This window comes from Xiphophorus hellerii, chromosome 3 (assembly GCF_003331165.1).
Source record: "Xiphophorus hellerii strain 12219 chromosome 3, Xiphophorus_hellerii-4.1, whole genome shotgun sequence".
NCBI lineage: Eukaryota > Metazoa > Chordata > Actinopteri > Cyprinodontiformes > Poeciliidae > Xiphophorus > Xiphophorus hellerii.
The window spans coordinates 27,235,124-27,253,763 of record NC_045674.1 but is presented as its reverse complement, the minus strand read 5'-3'; the positions used below and the strand labels follow the sequence as shown (position 1 = coordinate 27,253,763).

Here is an 18,640-nt window from a genome sequence, read left to right as displayed (position 1 = left end):
GTAACGCTAGTTCGTCAAAAAAAAAAAAAAAGCCAGTCAGACGTCAGAACAATCTGTTCAGCGTCACTGCGATCATTTCTTTGAACAACAACCCCCCCCCCCCCCCCCCCCCCCCCCCCCCCCCTCCCTCTCCCGCGCCGCTTCGAGCAAAGATCCCACTTTTCCCGAGAGGAAGCCCGTTGAGAAATCTATAGTTAAAAATGTAAAACGACTCATCTGAGCCATTTCCACTCGGCCTGTCATGTCGCTCTGACTTTCCCCTCCTTTCACTCCCCGTTTCGCTGGTTAAGTAACGCTGTTATGTAACACAGTCAGGCGCACTGAGCGCTCGTCATCATCGTAAGAGCTCCCGACTCCCGCCCAGTCGGTTTGTGTCGACACTTTGCAAGCGCCCAGCTCCCCCTCCAGTCTGCATCCGTCCGGCAGAGCCGAGGCTGGCAACCGACAGCATCAGCAGCATCAGCAGCATCAGCAGCACAAGCAGCATCAGCAGCACAAGCAGCATCAGCAGCATCAGCAGCAGAAGAGCAACAAGCCCCTTTTGTGCATCATCAGCTGACGAGGGCGAAAAAAAAACAACAAAACATCAACTTCAAACATTCCGGTAGGCGTTTCAGGTCATTCTCGCTAACATACGTCATTAAGTGAAAGTGAAACTACTCGTGACTCGAAGAAACGAGGTGAATTATTATTAAAAGTAATATCGGCCACATTCTTTGAAGGTTTTCTGTTTTGCAGTATCTCCGTCGAGGCTGAAGTTGTTCTAGTCCCGTCGCAATTTTTTTAATTTATTTTATTTATTTTTTTCTGTATGCGTCTCTGAGCCCAAGAAAGAAAAAAACAATCTCTGTGGGAGTGCCTGGCGAAACAGAACAACAACAACAACAAAAATCTTCTTTTAGACCCCCCCCCCAAAAAATTCAGTCACTTTTTTTTCCCTTTTTTTTTAAATCGAGATATTTATTGTAAAAGTAATCAGGCTTATGAGATGACGACATGACACTCTGTGAAAGGGTTAATGTGGAGTGGTAAACAAAGGGCGTCGTGTAAACACATTTGAGACCACACACACTTCTTTTTGTGTGTGATGATGACTCACCTCGTCCTGCAAACGATGACATTTTTTTTTTAGGCGTGTTGCACTGTTGGCCGCCTCTGACTGGGTTTGGGGACAAACTGTACTAAAAAAAAAAAAAAAAGAAAAATTGGGGGGAATCACTCGCAGTGGTGACAGTGTAAAAACAAAAGCCCTCTTGCTTCTGGTGGATCGTGTTTGGTTGGTTTCAGAAGAGTTGAAGTGACGTGCAGTGAGATCACGCAGCGGTGACGCAGTCCATTTAGGAGTTGATGAGCTGAGGGAATGATGGCAAGATCAGATTATTGTATCTTTCTCTTTTGCTGTGATCCAGATCGACTGTTCCGCGGCTGAAGTGATGCGCCGCAATATTTCTGCAAAGTGCTCAGTGGGTCACGAGGTTACTGCTGGAATTGGGGTGAACAGCTCCACGTTAGTCAGCGGGAGAGATGGACGTTATGAAACCTGCTTTGGGGTGGATTAAGGGGATTAATACGGACGCCCACTCCATGCCGTTTGGAAAGGACGCCATCTGGGTGAGCGGAAGCGCTCCAGAGGAGGCTTAAAGAGTTACAGCCACACCAACAGCTTTTTAGAGAAGTCCGATTTTTATGGATTGTCTGTTTAGGGGGGGGAAAAAAATCTGCGACTTGGGATTATTAGTTCTGCTTCCGCCTCGCATTCAAAATGTTCCGATTGGGCGCTGAATTCAATTTGTCATCGCAACATAGGCAGTAATTTAATGTTGACAATGAATTGAATGGAGTTTCACCTATATATACGCACATAATGTGCATTTTTTTTTTTTTTTTTGGTGATTAAGATGCTAAACTCTCAGAGAGGTTTTGAAGACATTAAGATGGTTAAAAAGAAAAAAAAAAGACTGAGCAAAGTGGGGTTTATTTGCAGCCAGTTTAATCAGGATAACATTCACAGTGGAGGAGGTTCATCTTATATATAAACAAAACACTGATAAATATTCAACCAGAGTTAGAATGGATCTTTGGATGGATCTTTTCTTCCTATTAGTGCCCTTGTGCAGCTTTGTTCCGGCCTGTCCCACAGAATCCAATTAAAATGCAATGATGTTAGCTTTTCATTTTTTGTAAAACTAAAAGATGACTTTTTTTTAGCTTTACATTCATGTTATAATGTTATTTCGTGTCGTCTTGGTCCTTTCATGAATGTTTGAGAAATCCTTTAATCTCCCATGGCAACAATTCAGCTGTGCATAAACGCCTGATTGGACCTAGCAACGCCTTTCAGACGCAGCTCCTCATCGGAGGTGCAGTTTCAGATCCTTCAGACTAGCCAGCAGCAATTAGCAAACACCTGGTGAAACTGCGCATCTGCTGAGCTCATTATAGGAGCTACTCCTCAGTGAAACGCTGGTAAAAACGTTGCTAAAGGGTTAATAGAGGAGCCATGTTGTGATGACTTTCTGAAGACGGAGTTTCAGAAAAGGCAGGAGTTTTTAAAGAGACAGAGACCCAATTTCAAGACGTTAAGTTACAAAGACAAATTTCCTTTAAGTCATATTTGATATGGCATTTGTATAACAACTGCAGGTAACATAGTTACTTTATTGTGCTATAAAATTACACTATGTGCATGAAAAATACATAATACTGCCATTTTAAGAGTTAATATTTCTGTGATCCCCTGCATCTACTGTTGTGGTTTTAAAAATGCATATATATATATATATATATGGTTTTACACCCATGCTAGTACTACCATTATATAATTGTTAAAAATTACTATCATTATTAAATATGTAAGAAGCACTCCTCTATTATACTTCCCTAAAACGATTCATTTTTATATATTCTTAAGGAAGAACAGCCTCTCAGGATGAGAACACTGTGCAGATATGTAGATTCAGCTGCTCCACTGTTGCTTGATGTTTTTCATTCATCTCTGTTGCTATGTGTGTTGCTAGGGCAAGGCGGTTGTTGTTCAGCATCGGCACTTATTATCTCATTCTGCCGCGTTGCCACGCTGCAGGATGCCACCCCAGAATAGGAGGTGTGGGGCCTCACAAGTGATTTAAGCCACCTAAATCGGTTTCTAAAAGTGAGCTGAGCTCGGACTCCCCAGACACCCTGACCCGTTTTAGCAATCATCTTTGGTCCTCCGTGATTTGGGGAAAAAAAGGATAATTTTCAATCATTCTGGGTTACCTAGAACGGTGAAAGATGATCATTTTAGAACACTGTTATGTTTAACGTCAATGGTGGATTTAAAAAAAAAAAAACATTTAAATGAGTGATGTGTTTACAAAATGTAAAATCCTCCTCTTTGGAGGTAAATTACGCCATTCCTTACACAAAAAAGTAGAAAAAATATTTATGCACTTATGCAACTCATCCCACTTACGCAACCAACAAGAGAGAGGAAGTGAGGCGACTGTAAAAAGTTTATCCAAGCATGAATAAAGGTCTGCATTATTTATCTCTGTGGCATCAATAAAAAATGCTTCAATATTGTGTATAACGTGCAAGAACAAAAGCCAAGGTTTACTGTTACACAAGTCCTTTCCTGCTCTGCAAACTCTATCAAAGTCTATTGCAGTGTGTGTGTGTGTGTGTGTGGGGGGGGGGGTGTTGTTGTTGTTGTGTGCGTGTGTGTGTGTGTGTGTGTATGACTCTGAATCCTGTTTACTTTTTAAAGAAGTTTTTAAGTTTATTGAGAGAGTTGAAATCAAATAGTAGATTCCTTACCACAGTGTTGTTTTTTTTTACATTATAACCACGAACTTTGGCGTATTTTGTTGGGATTTAATGTGACAGACGAGCACAAAGTCATTCATAATTGTGAAGTGAAATTATAATTTGGTTTTTACAACGAAAAAATCTGTAGATATAGATGTCGCTATTCTCTTTATAGCAGCTTTGCATTTTTATACAGCTTTTTTTTTGGCCCACTATATTTATCCAAATAGCTCAGTGAGACAAATCTAAGCAGAAAATGTCCAGTGGATTTAGGTCCAAACTGTGATTAGGCCATTGTAGAACATAAATGTCATTTACGGATTGATTCTGGGTTTCCAAGAGAGAAATAAATAGAAATGCATGCCACACTTTCAGGTTTTGGAACAAAATTTTGAAAATGTGTTCTTTTCCTTTCACTTAACAATTATGCACAGCTTTGTGTTAACCTGTCGCATAAATCTTTTCTGTAAATTCATTTTTCCTTGCCTCAGAGTAAAACCCAGTCTAATCATTTTAGAATTATTCAATATCCTGGACTAAATAAAATATGGCATCTCTACATTTTTTGTTTTTCACCTCATTCAAATGGTGTCAGAAACAAAAAAAAAAAGAACAGGAAAAAAAGATACAAATATTAGGTTGGATTTTTATATGTCTGTCCAGGTCAAGAATTCATGTGCCGTCTGTACCAGGCAGGCTCTGTGTTTGTGTGTGTTTCTAAATGTGTGTGTCTGTGTGTGTTGAGGGTGGGATTTAGTGGCGTAACAGAGTTCAGACAGAGGACTCTTGTTTTTGAGCAGTTTCAGTGCCACGTCAAAATGCTGCCACGGACGTGTTTCGTACCAAAAATAAATCTCTGGATTTTTCTTTTCCGTTCCTCTCACTAGGGAATAACGCTGCATCAAACACAATGGGACCGTTCCAAGAATATGAGGTGAGTCTTCTCTTCTCGCTTTTGAGTGTTTTGATGAGAGCTTCGACAATAATCATGTATAAATTGCTTTTTGAGGCAGTATAAATGATAAGTATAACCATAGTAGTAACATAAACTATAAAAACCCCTTGAGCCATTTCACATTTTGTCAAATGACAGTCATAAATATCTTTACAAAACCTTACTTTTTTCTGAACATGGGCTTTCCATGTATATTCAGTCCTCCTACTTTTGATAGACCTCAATTAAATCCGGCGCAACCATTTTCCTTTAGAAGTTACTGTGTGGACATGTTAGGGATAAAGTATAAAATAATATTCCAGCGTTTAACCGTTCAATCATCACCTGAAGTTAGAAATAGTTCTTTGCAAGAAAGATCTAAACCGATACACTGAAAAAAGAAAACAGTTGATTTAACTTCAATTTGTTGTGCTAACTGGTCACAAGCAATCAAATGAAGTTTGTCCAAGGGAATTTATTAAAGCTATTAAGTTGTCATGTTAAACAAACGTGAATAATGTTAGTTTGATCAACTTAATCTGACGGAAAAACAGCCCTAAGCATTACTTCCAGATCCAGGGCTGTAATGGAACGATTTAAATCAAGTCAAAGTCTGGACCTAAATACAATCGAGAATCTATGGAAAGAGTAGAAAAATAAAAGAAATGGAAAAAAGTTTTAGGGTTATGAACAGTTTGGCTTTTATCGTATCGTTTAGGATTTATTGCGATAAATTTCTTCTCATGATAAGAATGTTGATTTATCATTGTCACAATACATCTCAATTAATGATGTTTAAAAAAAAAAAAAAAAACCTAAACTGACCATATTTTTGGGGTTGGTAGTTTCACTATTATCTCCACTGTTTGTTTGATGAGAGCTTCAAAAATACCAACACATTTGAAAGTATCATTAAATGTGGTCGCTGTGTGCAGTTTAGTGATACAGATCACACTTCTTTATGTTACTTGTGTCCTGAAGAAGCATGTAAGGAATGTTTTTCAAATGTTGTTGTTTGTCGGGCTGTGTGGTCGCAGCCCATACAGTTAATTGAAAAAGAAGGCGTAAATAGCTATTGTCACTTTTATCGTTATCACGATACACACCACAAAACATCGTGATAAAACTTTATGTTTATCCCGATATCACCCACGCCTAGTTATTTTCAAAAGAAAGCTTTATGTAAGTGAATCTAAATTCTTTTATTTTGAATTTTTAATGCTGGCAAATGTTTACGACAGGAAAAGAAATCACCCGAGAAAGGAAGCCCCCGCAGCCGCATCCCACGTTTGGTCCTCCATCCTTTCCGGCCGAAGGACAAAGGCTCGCCTCTGTCTGATTCCCTGCTGTCCGAGGAGGAGGGGAAGGAGTGCGACATCAGCTCCGATCACTCCAAGAGGACCATCAGCACCAACAGCTTTTGCTCTGGTAAGATGAACCTCGGGATCAGCCAAAAATGAGCAGTTTTCACAGTGAAATGTCGTTGCATAACACATACTTTGAGGGCTTTACATACTGAATTAAACAGAGAAACCTCAGATAAATTAATCAGTTATGCCAGGTGTCAAATTGCATTACACTGCTTCTGCTGTTTGATTAAATTTGCATAGTGGATTATGCAACCTTACAAAAAAAAAACAGACCTGGCCAATGTAATATATATATATTTTTAATGTTGACTCAAATGTAATCCTGCGGAGATAAGGAGCAAACACGATGCACCGGAGAGTGTCTGTGTGTGAGCACAGAGGTGATGAACCTCTCTGACTAGCTGCGTTTCCATTGAAAGTGTGTGAATTGAAATTACGAAAAAAATAAAATAAAATAAATAAAATAAAATAAATTAGCCTAATGGAAAAGAACGCCTATTTCGAAAAAAACTCACTAAAATGTTTTTGCGCTATGATGAGGAGCTTTTTTCAGTGAAATAGATGTATTTCTGTGCAACGGAAACGCTTGTTTCACATCACGGGACCAACAACCGGATGTTACTGCTTGCAAAAAAAAAACGACGAAGAAGAAGACGACAGGAAGTAGTAGGAGGACGACGGTTTGTTTTTGTTAATTTTCTGAAGTGGCTCAGTTACGAATATTTTACATGTTAACTGTTTACATCCATCGCTGCCACCATTTTGAATGACTTATCGCGTGAGCAAGCTTGTTAGCGTGCATTTTTAATTTAGTTTCTTATTAAATGGAAACTCCGCTCTTGCAAAATCGTATTTTTCTTCTTCTTTTTTTTTTTTCGACATAAGTATAATATCGACTAACGTCAGCGCACGTCAGCGATGGAAACGTAGCTACTGACTGCTTGTGTTGGCTGCGTGCTCTGCCCCGCATGTTCCTGGCATGTTCTGTGTGCCTGTCCACAATAGATGACACCGGCTGCCCCACTAGTCAGTCTGTGTCCCCCTCCAAAACTCCGTCAGGCTCTGAGCGGAGCGCCCACGCGTCGCCGACGCTGCCGGAGCGCAAAGCCAAAGCGAAGAGGGTGAGGATGGTGGCCGAGAGCGGCGGGGAGGCCCGCGGCGCGCCCAGGCACAAGAGGGAGATGAGGTCTGCCCCGAGAGTCCGAGGTAAAGAAGAAGATGTCACAAAATGTAGTTTTTTATCCAAAAAAAAAAAAAAAAAAAAAATCATAACATTTTAAAATGTAATTTTTATCCCCCCAGATTGATCATAATCTCTTGTTTATTTCTTTATGTCATTCATGTACGGTTTAAAATGAACATGTCACATGCTTGTATTAGCAAAAGGTTTAGAATGAAAACGAGTAGTTACAAGAGAAATCTCTTGTAAAAGCCATTCAAAAGTGATGTATTATCTAGTGACGCAGCACTGCTGAGCCAATGTACATCATTGTGCCTTAATAGAATGTTATGTTTTATTATTTTCTTAAAAGTGTAAAAAGAAAAAATAATAAAGCTCCTCTCCTCGGTTTCTTTAGACAGATTTGTTCCGTTAGATTTTTTTTTTCTTCTGTCTAACAACAGTACAGACAGCAGTACAGTAGCAGCATTAGTCACATGTCACAATTGCAACCACATAACAAACACTGGCAGGGTCAAAGTCTGTTTCCTAAAAAGAGACCAGAGCGCTTTTTTTTTTTTTTTTTTTTAAGACCGAGCAGAAACAGTTCTCTCTTTTCACCCCCAAATTAAATCTACTGCCCTTTTAATCTCAGGATAAAAGAGAAAAAGGGGGAGAAAAAAAAGGGGGGCCTGATTGTGACTCTGAGGCAGGAAGAAAAGCTGATTGGTTGTGGGAAAAGTGTCGGCACTCAGCCAATTAGTCTGATTAGCAGGAGGTTACTTCACGGAGGGAACAGGCACAGATTCTCAGTTGACTCACAAAGTGGTGAAGGGTCACAGGCATCAAGTTTTGAGTTACGTTTTGTTTTCACAGCCGTCACTAGACACGTTACTATGGTGCTGTTTGATGGGAAGAGATGTTTCTCAGGTAGGACTTTGATTGTTCCATTATCTCAGGTCATTATTTGAGTGATGACGAAGCCTAACATTTAGTCTGGTCTTTGGAATTAGGATTTAGTTTGGCAGAACGCTGCAACAACACAATCTCTTCCCAGGTGTTTTTATATTGCAAAAGTCTTGGTAGACTTTAAGTAACTTACAAGTTTCTTTTTAGCCGGATATAGAAAAGTCAATAATTCCTTAATATTTATGAAGTTGTTTATTCCACTATGGGGAAAACGTCTTGTTATAAGGGAGACAATTGAACAAGTCCTGTTTTTAATCAATATTGAGGAATTATCAATTTAAAACAAACTCCTATATATTGGTGAAAAGTTACTCGTCAGTTAACTTTGTCTTCAAGTGTGTGAAGGTATTTGAACTAGAAACTAGATGAAAATTACTTGGTAAGCTTTTGTTTTTGCAGTAAATGTATCATTCAAATTTGATGTGATTTACTAATCTGTTTTCTGAGCATTTTTTTTTAAACTCAAGAAATGCATAAAGCAATGAAGTTGTAATGCAATTTCTAAAATGCAAATCCATTTTGTCATTGCTATATTAATTGCCCAAGGCAACGCCTGCTGAAGACATGCACCAGTGCATCTAGAAACCCCGAAAGGATGAAAATCACAAATTTGAAATGTCACTTCTGAAATTAAATAATTATTAGAAAGGAACACAACCTCTAACAGGCATCAGTAATGGACACATGTGAAAATGGTAACTGTCATTAATCATTGAAGCCAAAACAAATAAGTTGATTAACAGACTTGGACTTTACCCTGGCATGCAGGCAAACTTGTCAAAATAAGAGATTTTTAGGTGAGAAGTTTTCAAAAGCCTCCACTATCAGAAGGCCGTTCAAATATGTTATTGATGATGAAAATTAAGCTTTTTAAAAACAAAGAATCCTGAGTAATTGCATTTTTCAAATCACTGTAAAACAATGGAAAACGTTCCGAGTCAAAACTGGTCCAAATATTTCTTGAAATTTCAAGCCACAGAAGAAAACTCAAATTTAAACAGCAAATGAACCGGTGCGCTAATTTGATTCAGGGTATGTGTCCTGTATTTGCAGGAATACTCAGAATTACAGTTTGAAAGTTAATAAAGGGATTTATTTTTAACTATGATTTTTCCTGGTGGGTGTCCCACTGCAAAATGTTCTGATGGTGATTTTAACTTTGTAACAAAGTCAATAACTTGATTCAATCAGCTGAGTTTCCTTGGTTTGAAAACCTTTATCAGCTGCAATCAGCTGAAAGTGACTGTATTGTTTTATAAGTGAGCTCTGTGTAATGTGACGTTGATCCGATTATCAGATTGGATTTTACTGGCTCTTGGAATGATTTTAAATTCAATTTGAACTGAACTGGATTCTATAAAACTGGAATCAAATTGGACGTATCCAGTAAAGTGGAGCGTTGCATCATTTCTTGTGATTTGTTGTGAATTGTCTATAAATGAGCTGTACAGATGGATTTGTGAAACCTATTTCAAATAGAAGTGTAGAAATCCCTGGTTGGCTAACAGCTTGCTAACTAAACTTGGTTTTGAATCGTAGCGATTGTTTTTTTTCCAAACAGGTGATGCATCAAGTGAGAATTTCAATCTCATTTATTTATTTATTTTTTAAAACAAAGTAGCTCAATTGGAAATCATTTTTTCTTTTTTTACACAGAAGTTAAAATGTTCCAGTTTGAATTTGAAGTCAAAAGATCCAAGTTGGAAATTATGCCACAGTCTTAGAAATGTCTACAAGAGGAAATAAGTGAACTTGGAGCAGTCTTCTAGCTTTTGCTAAGAAATCCCTCTATTTTCTATCACAGAAAGTAGCATAAAGAATCTTCACTCGTGTCTTCAAAGTCTTTCAAATCTGCTAGCAAACTAACACCTCACCAGCTCCCCCTGCAGGCAGTGAAGCAGATTTCAGTTCCTCCAGCAGCACAGGCAGCCTGAAGACCAAGGAGATCCTCGCATCGAATTCGGTTGGGAAGAAAGTTTCTTCGCGCTGGTATGTTGACTGAATCCTCTTGTATCATTCAGATGGCCAGAGAAAGTGACCGGTTTTTAACTCATTCATACGTTTTTGTTTTTTTTAACACCTTCTCCAAACTCCACTGAAGCCGTGGCCCTCACATCAGAACGCTCCCGGTTTTCAAACCAGCCGGGGTTCCGTCTTTGAAGCACGACTCCGAACTTTACGCCCCCTACAGGACTCCCCCCAGAGCTGCATCTTCGACTCTCGGCAGCAGCTGCAACTCCAGTCCCTCTTCTAGGTACAAGTCCTTCATTTAATGCCAACCATCCTGCATGTTTAAGTTGCCAATGCGAAGTGAAAGGTTCTGGTTGCAATTTATGTTGTCAAGACGATGACCTGGTGAAATTTCCATCTTACATTTATCAGAAGTCTTTCTCTGAGAGCGAGAAAAAGATGGATTTGAGTTTTTAACTAAACAGGCAAAATGGCAGTCAGTCAGTCAGTGAGTGGGTGGTGGGATTAAAACCAGACTGTCTTTTCCTGTCATGCAGCTGTCTGGGATTATATTGGTTATAGTCTGACTGGGATTAGTGAGCACTTTGTAGTGTAAATGTATAAGCAGGCACTCGGCTGACTCATGCCTGACCAGAATGGAGGAAGTGGGAAGATCTGGAATTTTTTTACATCATTGATTTTTTTTTTTTTTTTTTAATTCATTATTTTTTTTACTTTGTGCTTTAGGTTGCTCACTACATGGACAAAAAAATGACCTAAAAATATCTGTGACGCCTAAATGAAACTGTTTGTCTCGAAGCCTTTTCGGGGTTTTGTTCACATGGATTCTTCCTCATCTCGTACTCGCAGCTAAATCCTAAACTGCTGCCACTTTAAAACCTTTCCCCTTTCAGCTCTTTTTTAATTTTTTTATTTTTCTGCCTGTATGGCTACGTGCCATGTGACATCCGTTTCTCCCCAGTGTTGCCTTCTCCTTGGCTGTTCTATTTCTGGCAGGAGAGCAGAGCGTTTGCATCAAAGCCTCAAGTATTCCAGGTTGCTAGGATATTGCCGGAGAGCGAGGCTTTCATGCTGCTTTGTCCAAATCCACAAAAAAAGATGAACAGAAACATAAATCCATGAATCTTTTTACCTTAAATAAATGTGCATGTCATAAAGCACTCGGAGGACATTGGATTTAAAAAAAAATAAATGAATAAATAAATTAAGACAAATGAAGGCGTTTGTGCTCATAAGATAAGACTCTCAGAAATCCTGTCAACATTAATTCCAGGCTTCAGGGAGCATCTGCTCTGACAGCACTCTGTGAGTCAGACTAATTACCTTTACCACAGAATCACTTTGCATCTTAAGCATCAGTTTCTTTTTTTTCTTTCTTTCTTTTTTTCTGCTGCTGCTTTAAAATGTCTTCATGAAGACGGATGGGTTGTTTGTTCCAGAAGAGGTAAATGTTCCGTTTCACCACCGTCATCATCTCTGTGCTCGACAGGAGAGTGAGCTTGGGCCGCTACCGCTCCTGCGAAGACAACCACGGCGTCAGGCCCCCGAACCCCGAGCAGTACCTGACCCCGCTGCAGCAGAAGGAAGTGGCCATCAGACACCTGAAGACCAAGCTGATGGAGTCGGAGAACAAAGTCCACGACAGGTTGTACGGCACCCACTGCGGAAATGTACAAATTGGCCAAAGTTGGGTTTACAATCATGCAATCACGCTACATGTGGTTTGGCTAATTGTGGGTTAAGTTGCTATTTATTTGGGTAAAAAGCAACTTAACTAGCATCATAGCTAATGCTTTCAAAGCATAAGTGTCTTGGCTAAAATACACCAAGTTTTTCTCCATCTTGATGCTCAAGGGTACAAACTACTCATTTACTGCAGGCATAAAGCCATAGAAAACTTGTTTAGGGTAAATCTGATTTTTATCTTGTATAACTGCACCCTCTTTTTAATAATGCCTTTCTGCAGAATTGCCAACATGGCCCATTTAAAAAAAAAAACAAAAAAAAACTGAGCCCCACCATGCACGCGCAAAGAAAAAGTGGATCCATTTACAATATTTAAAATTAAAAAGTGACTTGTAGCAATTGAACAAGCTAATATTTAGAACTGCACCTGATTCAGTTGTGCACAAGGCACACAATTAAACACTCCACTGTTTTTATTCATTGGGTTTGACTACTTTGGCATTTCATTAGTTATGCTGAGGCCAGCAGAGTGTTACATTTACAGGCGGAGGATATGTGGAAATCAATCTTTACTTTACTTTAGCAAGAAATTTGGATTTGCAAAAGTTTTGGTTAAGAAGATAATCAGTAACCTTGCTTTGATTCCTTCAGACTTGGTTTGGTGGATCATCAATCAGACATTGGCTCAAACTTTTACGACTGAACAAAATGGAAGTGGAACGCTCCCTCAGAGCCTCATTCCCCATGGGAAACCTAATCCGTCTGGATGAAAGTGATTCAAGATCTGTTCAGTTGCTGCCCCATCAGTAGCTGTTTTTATTACAAATATGTACAAAAGTTTAATATTTCACCAATGTTGGGGGGGGGGGGGGACACATTGGCACATTTGCGTTTTTTCCCATTACATAGGAACACAATTAAAATCTCACCTAAATATGTTTGTTCATGTGAGAAGTCATGGAAAATCAAACCATGCTGTCAAACTCAAACTATTTCCTGTTGTCTTTGTAGTTGTAACATTTGGTTGTTGATCACATGACTTGTGTGATCAACTATGATTGTGCAAAACAAGTGTTTCGTTGCAGTTTTGCGAACACACTGATTTCAATCAAAGGTGAGGTTTTTTGGTGTTTTTTTTTAATTGGCATGTTTCAAATAAGCACATTTGTTTTCGTAGTTCCAATTTGTGCAACTACAGTATATGGGTAATGGAAACAAAGCTAATGTCGTCTAAAGTCAAAAAATCTACTTTACATATTCCAAGATGCTTTTTTGTTGTTGGAATCTGGCAACAAACTTCAATTAATAATTGATTCTTGTACTTTTGTACTTGTAATGTTGGTGAAAATGAAATGTCTCTTGCTGTTTGTTCCAAAATGGTTAGATAACCGCTTTAGAAGAAACTGTGGTGACATAATACCTCCAGGAGCTCAATCTAAGCATCTACTCAGTAGAAATAAATTAGGAATGAGCTATTGCATAAGGAAAACATTCTGGATGCTGTATACGATGTGGTGTACAAAATGGATTATTTCTGATGGTGTGCTTTCTAATTCACCAGAGAGAATGAGATCCAAGAGTTCAAGTCCCAGCTTTGCAGAATGAGGGAAGACTGGATTGAAGAAGAATGCCACAGAGTGGAGGCTCAGCTGTCCCTCAAAGAGGCCCGCAAAGAGATCAGGCAGCTGCGTCAGGTGGTGGAAACCATGAAGAACAGCCTGATGGAGAAAGACAAGGGAATACAGAAGTACTTCATAGATATCAACATCCAAAACAGGAAGCTGGAGTCCCTGCTGCACAGCATGGAGCTCGCCCAAAGTGGCTCCGCCCTCCAAGATGAAGGTGCCTTGGACTTCATGTGCGACGGTCCTGAAGGGGGTGGTAAGAAGCTGATGGGTGAGGAGGACGGAGGGCTGGAGATGGGGAATCCGGGAGCGGAGGCGATGGCAGACAGTGGGCTGCTGGTGAACGATGAGATGGCCAACAGAGAGGACATCTTTGAGCAGGTCTTCATGTCTACTGCAGCGGATTTCAGCCAGGACTCCAGTTGCAGCCAAGGGCTCCCGGTGGAGACGGACGCCGGGCAGCCTGCGCCGTCAGAAGACAGATGGTTAGCGAACAAATCTTCTCCAGCATCTCCGCCAAATGCACTTTCGTCCACAGTCACCATCTCTTCAAATGCACCTTGCCACCAAAACACAGATGACAAAGAAGTTCAGACCGACTTTCCGTCCATATCGGCAGACCTGCAGGCTCTACTACTTCAGCTGCTGAAGCTCCACGGATCATCACTAGGGGACGCAGCTCCTCCCAGCGGACTCCTGGAACTCCCAAAGCTACCCGCATCCACGGTGGATCAATCCAGCACGTCTGCTGATTCCGGTTGTTCAGACAACACGAAGAGCAGCCAGTTCATGGAGGAGCTGGACTTCACCGCCCAGGAAGAGAAACCTTTCGAATCAACGAGACAAGAGCTGGTGGACAAGTGTTACTGGAGCAACAACTTCCTGGTTGATCTGGTGGCAGTGGCAGCCCCCGTGCTGCCCACTGTGGCCTGGCTGTACTCGAGGCACGGTGTGGATGGAAACGCACCGGTCTACAACATTGGGGCCCTGATAAGGGGCTGTTGCATCATGGGATTGCACTCGCTTCGCCGCGTCGCCCGTAGACCAGACGCGTAATCGCTTTAAACATGCATGCTCACGCCTAACTTTGAACTAGAAGCACTTTGCAAGGAGTATCATGGAAAAGTTTTTTTTGTTGTTCAACACTCGATGAGATTATTGCAGCTGCTTTGGTTTCAGCACTGGTATTTTTTTCATTGTACAGTTACCATAAATGGAAGCTTGGTGGTGACCAAACAGTATTTATTCTTTATTTATATATTTATTTATATTTAATAAGCATATCATCTGAGTAGATGGTTATGTCCTGTGATATATTTTAGTTTAGTTTTTTTTTATTTAAGACCTCCGGGAAATGGAAGTCGATGCTAATTTGTAATGTCTTGTGTTGCCGTTCATAAAGAAACCTTCAGCCAAAGCTTTAATGCGAATTCACTGTTTTTTTTTTTTGTGAAGTCCCCTCACTTGATCCTTTCCTTTGGAGTGGAGCTTTACTCTGTACAGCTTGTGTATTGTTCATACAAGGCTTGTTCTGTGCCTGAGCAATGTTCAACATTGTCGGTCTACATCAAATGTCACTGTAACTTTATTAATAAAGCATGATAACTCTGAGCATGTTCAGACTCCAAATGTTTTAATCTCACGGTGACCAGAATTCCTGTCTGGATCCGTAAAGCTGTTAAGTCTGGCTTATGTAAGAGGCTTGTCGGGAAAAATCTATAAGTTCTGAAGTTTCTTCAGCCGACCGAGTTCTTTTCATGAATAAATAGAAACTCTGAATGGTAGGGCAATGTCTCTAGCCTCCCAAAAGCTTCCAAGCCGTCTTGGATAAAAGCTTCTGCCTCAGACATCCCCTGGGTGATGGAGCTGACAGCACTGAGTGCTTTAGATCCACTACTTAAAATTCTTTGGCCATAAAATACTGCTGCTGCTGCACAGATGAGGCTAACCCCATCTGTAAAAGCCACCAAAGATCCATTTTGCACCCTTATTCAGCGGTCATTTCTAAACGGAGCTAAAAATAAAACGATCCAAGTCTTGCTTTTGACTCCACTTCCACTCTGCCACATGGTAATGTAGTTAGTTAACTGTTTCTCATTTAAATCAGCACTAAATGAGTCATCAAAATTCTCAACACGTCACGCTGATACCCAGATGTAATTGCCGTGCAACTTGAGGTCACACTTGTTCTGCAGCATCCTTTACATCCCAGTCGGCAGCCGAAGCTTATTCCCTCTCTGCTACTGATGACGAGAGGATTTCTTTTTTTTGAAAGTGGGCCAGTTTCCCCCAGGTGGACGGCTGTGATATTATTGTAATGCGGATCAAATGAACTCTCTACATGTAGGCTACATCTTACAGGATGTTCTGGTGATGTTACAGTTTAGGACTTTGACAAAGGGCTGCTTTCACGTGATCATGCTCATGTTTTCCAAACTGGCTGCACAGTGGCGCAGTTGGTAGAAATCCACACTTGCTGTCTTTCTGCATAATGTTTGCAGCTTAAAGTCTTTATTTTGAGGCAGAAAGTAGTCCATGCCGAGTATCAAATATAGACTCTAAAACTATAGATAGATATAAGTGTACAGTTGGCTTTAACAACAAATTGACTCCTGGAGCAACGGTTTTTGAATTGTTTGGACACCGGAACTGAGGATATGTTGGGTGCAAACCAAAAACAGCATTTAAGAAAAAGAACCTCATATAATCTGTGAATAAATTTGGTGAAAGTGTCAGAGTCTGGGGAGGCTTTGCTGTTTGGCTCCATAAAAGTTCAGATTTAGATTTTGCTGAGATTATCTGGGATGATTTAAGGCTGTTTATGTAAAAATGTCATTAAATAATGTATTATTATTATTATTCTGCTTTTTAAAAGGCGTGGATGATAACACAGTCAGCTATCACTGCGCCTCTTCTCGTCTTTAATCTTTTGTATTGTAAAACAGCTCCACCTATAGGGTCACATATAACATGACAACCTATCAGATGATGGCTGCTCCTAAAACATTACCATGACAACCCTTATTCAGCGGTATGCAACTTTCTGCCATTAGCTTAACTATAAATTATACAAAGAAAATATATGTGAGGGTCAGTGAAAGGAAAAGAATTTCTCATGAAAACTTTTAAGTAACAGACAGTGGAAAGTGCTGCTCAATACCAGTTGGTGTATTAAAATGAATTTGTTTAGAATGAAGAAACTCCTAATTGATTCTCAAGGCAATGAGAATCATGCAGCCTATAAATCTAGCGACACAGTTCTTTTAGGATTATTTAAAGTTGTGTTTTAAAAAAAACCCCAAGAAAACAGAGGTATACAAATAACTAATTAAGAAAGTGAGTATAGATCCAATCCAATCCTTATAACTTTTACTTCCCTGCTCACATTAGGAACTCTGCACATCTGATCCCAGTCAAAACATGAGGAAAAAATTCTTAAATTTCTTTTAACTCTAAAGAAAATCTGAATTTTTGACCAAAGTCTAGGCATGAGGACCAAAAGTGGCCTTTCAGAAGTTGAAGTTGCGTGCTTATCTTAAGTTGTGTGTTTAACCCTCCTGTTATGTTCGTTTCTAGGGTGCAGCAAAAATGTTCGTGGGTCAAGTTGACCCGGGGAGTGTTTAATCATGCAATAGTGTCAGAAACCAAAAAATTCCTCCAAAACAGTTTTGTATCTGATTATTAACTCCAATACTAACCATTTCAATCAATATTTGTGCAATGATGTTTTATTATTTCTCAGAAATTAAGGATCAATGACGACAACTTACTCATTTACTCATATTTGGACATAAAAAATGGAATTTACATTTTTTATGTCCACTGAAAAAAACACAAAAAAACTATAATTTCCTTGAAGTTGACATTTGGTAAATTATTTTATATTATACTTTTTTTTTTTTTTTTTACCAATAGGTGATTTTTATAATTGAACTTGAGACACACATACTGTTCTGGGTCAAATTGACCCGCTGATTAAAATCAAGATAAATGAGTCATGCAGAGAGTATTTATGTTTTCATCCACATCTGCCGAGTGTCACTCAGTGTGGGTGGAGTTTGTCCACATGAACAGAAAAGATTCCCGTCAAAAGTTGTGTGAACACCTGCTTTCTCGCCATTTCCTAGTGAAGTAAAGAGAATAGTGAGAAAGTGTGTGTGTGTGTGTGTGGTTGCGTGTGTTGGTGTGTGTGTGTGGTGAAATATGGTTCATAGCTGCAAGGAAACATATAGAATTGGACATTTTTTAATCTTTTTTTGCACTTTAACCTGACTGGCAGGTCAAATTGACCCGAACAGTATCTATGTAAAAAGTAGACCTAGGGGTTGGTACAAATGTGTAACATGAATAAATTTTCAATTTATGTGTAGAGTGCACCTATTAAGACAAATAGAAAACGTTTCATGCAAAACAATGCTTCTATTTTTTTTTAATTTGTACATTTTAAAACGGGTCAATTTGACCCGGAACATAACAGGAGGGTTAAGTATTATTTAATAAGTGAAATCAAAACAGTTTTTGTACCAAATTATATTAGTGTAAAAAGATGTTAAAATAAATAGAATTTGATCTTAAGAAGTACAAATCAGTCCGGAAATCTTTTAATGAGTAGTTTTGTCACAACCGGCTTGATGAGGACATTCACGATCTTGATGTTTCCCAAAGAAAAAGACTGACAAGCACTTTGAAACGCGATGCGTAAATAATCTTGGCTTCCGCCCACCAGCGGAGTTCCAAGCAGTCGCTGCAGTACCACACGAAACCACAAAGAGGCAGTGTTGCTCAAGACTAGAATAAAAGGCAGGTTTGAACTTTCCTTTGATAATCATTGGGGTATTAATTTACTCCTTCACTGTCACCAATTCACATGAGCTCGGTCGGTGTCTGCTGCAAACTGACATGTTTTAATCCTAAAAAAATAAAAATTAAAAATAAAAAAAAGAGGGAGCTTTTGTCTCCACATGTCGCCTCGCATTTGGCTGCCGCCTGATAGCGACCACACCGTTGACAGGTAGTCTAACACGGCCTTCAGTTTTAATGTGGGGAAGCAAAGAATAGCAATTTGTCTGCCGGTTTGTAATAATAAACCTCTGCCGCTGACAGTGTGAGGGACGACTAATCCTGCCTTGTACTGCAT

The 18,640-nt window shown here is 39.6% G+C and overlaps 1 protein-coding gene across 4 annotated transcripts; it reads left to right on the top strand.

Annotated features, from left to right (window-relative positions):
- The first annotated feature begins 325 nt into the window (after positions 1 to 325).
- sybu (syntabulin (syntaxin-interacting)) lies at positions 326 to 15,117 on the top strand. Of its 4 annotated transcripts, none has more exons than XM_032558609.1 (9): positions 326 to 472; positions 506 to 604; positions 4,677 to 4,723; positions 5,965 to 6,151; positions 7,099 to 7,299; positions 10,099 to 10,210; positions 10,323 to 10,475; positions 11,682 to 11,837; positions 13,440 to 15,117. In XM_032558609.1, the coding sequence occupies exons 3-9, from the start codon at positions 4,700 to 4,702 to the stop codon at positions 14,557 to 14,559; spliced, it is 1,953 nt and encodes a 650-aa protein (XP_032414500.1). In that variant the 5' UTR covers positions 326 to 472; positions 506 to 604; positions 4,677 to 4,699; the 3' UTR covers positions 14,560 to 15,117. The 4 variants fall into 4 exon arrangements, with proteins under 4 accessions (XP_032414500.1, XP_032414499.1, XP_032414498.1 ...); XM_032558607.1 differs by adding an exon at positions 1,410 to 1,611 and having other exon boundaries at positions 463 to 604; XM_032558608.1 differs by having other exon boundaries at positions 429 to 604; positions 7,153 to 7,299; positions 10,111 to 10,210.
- The last annotated feature ends 3,523 nt before the right edge of the window (positions 15,118 to 18,640 follow it).

Bases quoted from the DNA above. Each gene is read 5' to 3' on its own strand.
- sybu (XM_032558609.1), top strand. From the start codon at position 4,700: ATGGGACCGTTCCAAGAATATGAG. The intron at 4,724-5,964 runs GTGAGTCTTCTC...TGTTTACGACAG, and splicing joins GACCGTTCCAAGAATATGAG to GAAAAGAAATCACCCGAGAA. The intron at 11,838-13,439 runs GTTGTACGGCAC...CTAATTCACCAG, and splicing joins GAGAACAAAGTCCACGACAG to AGAGAATGAGATCCAAGAGT.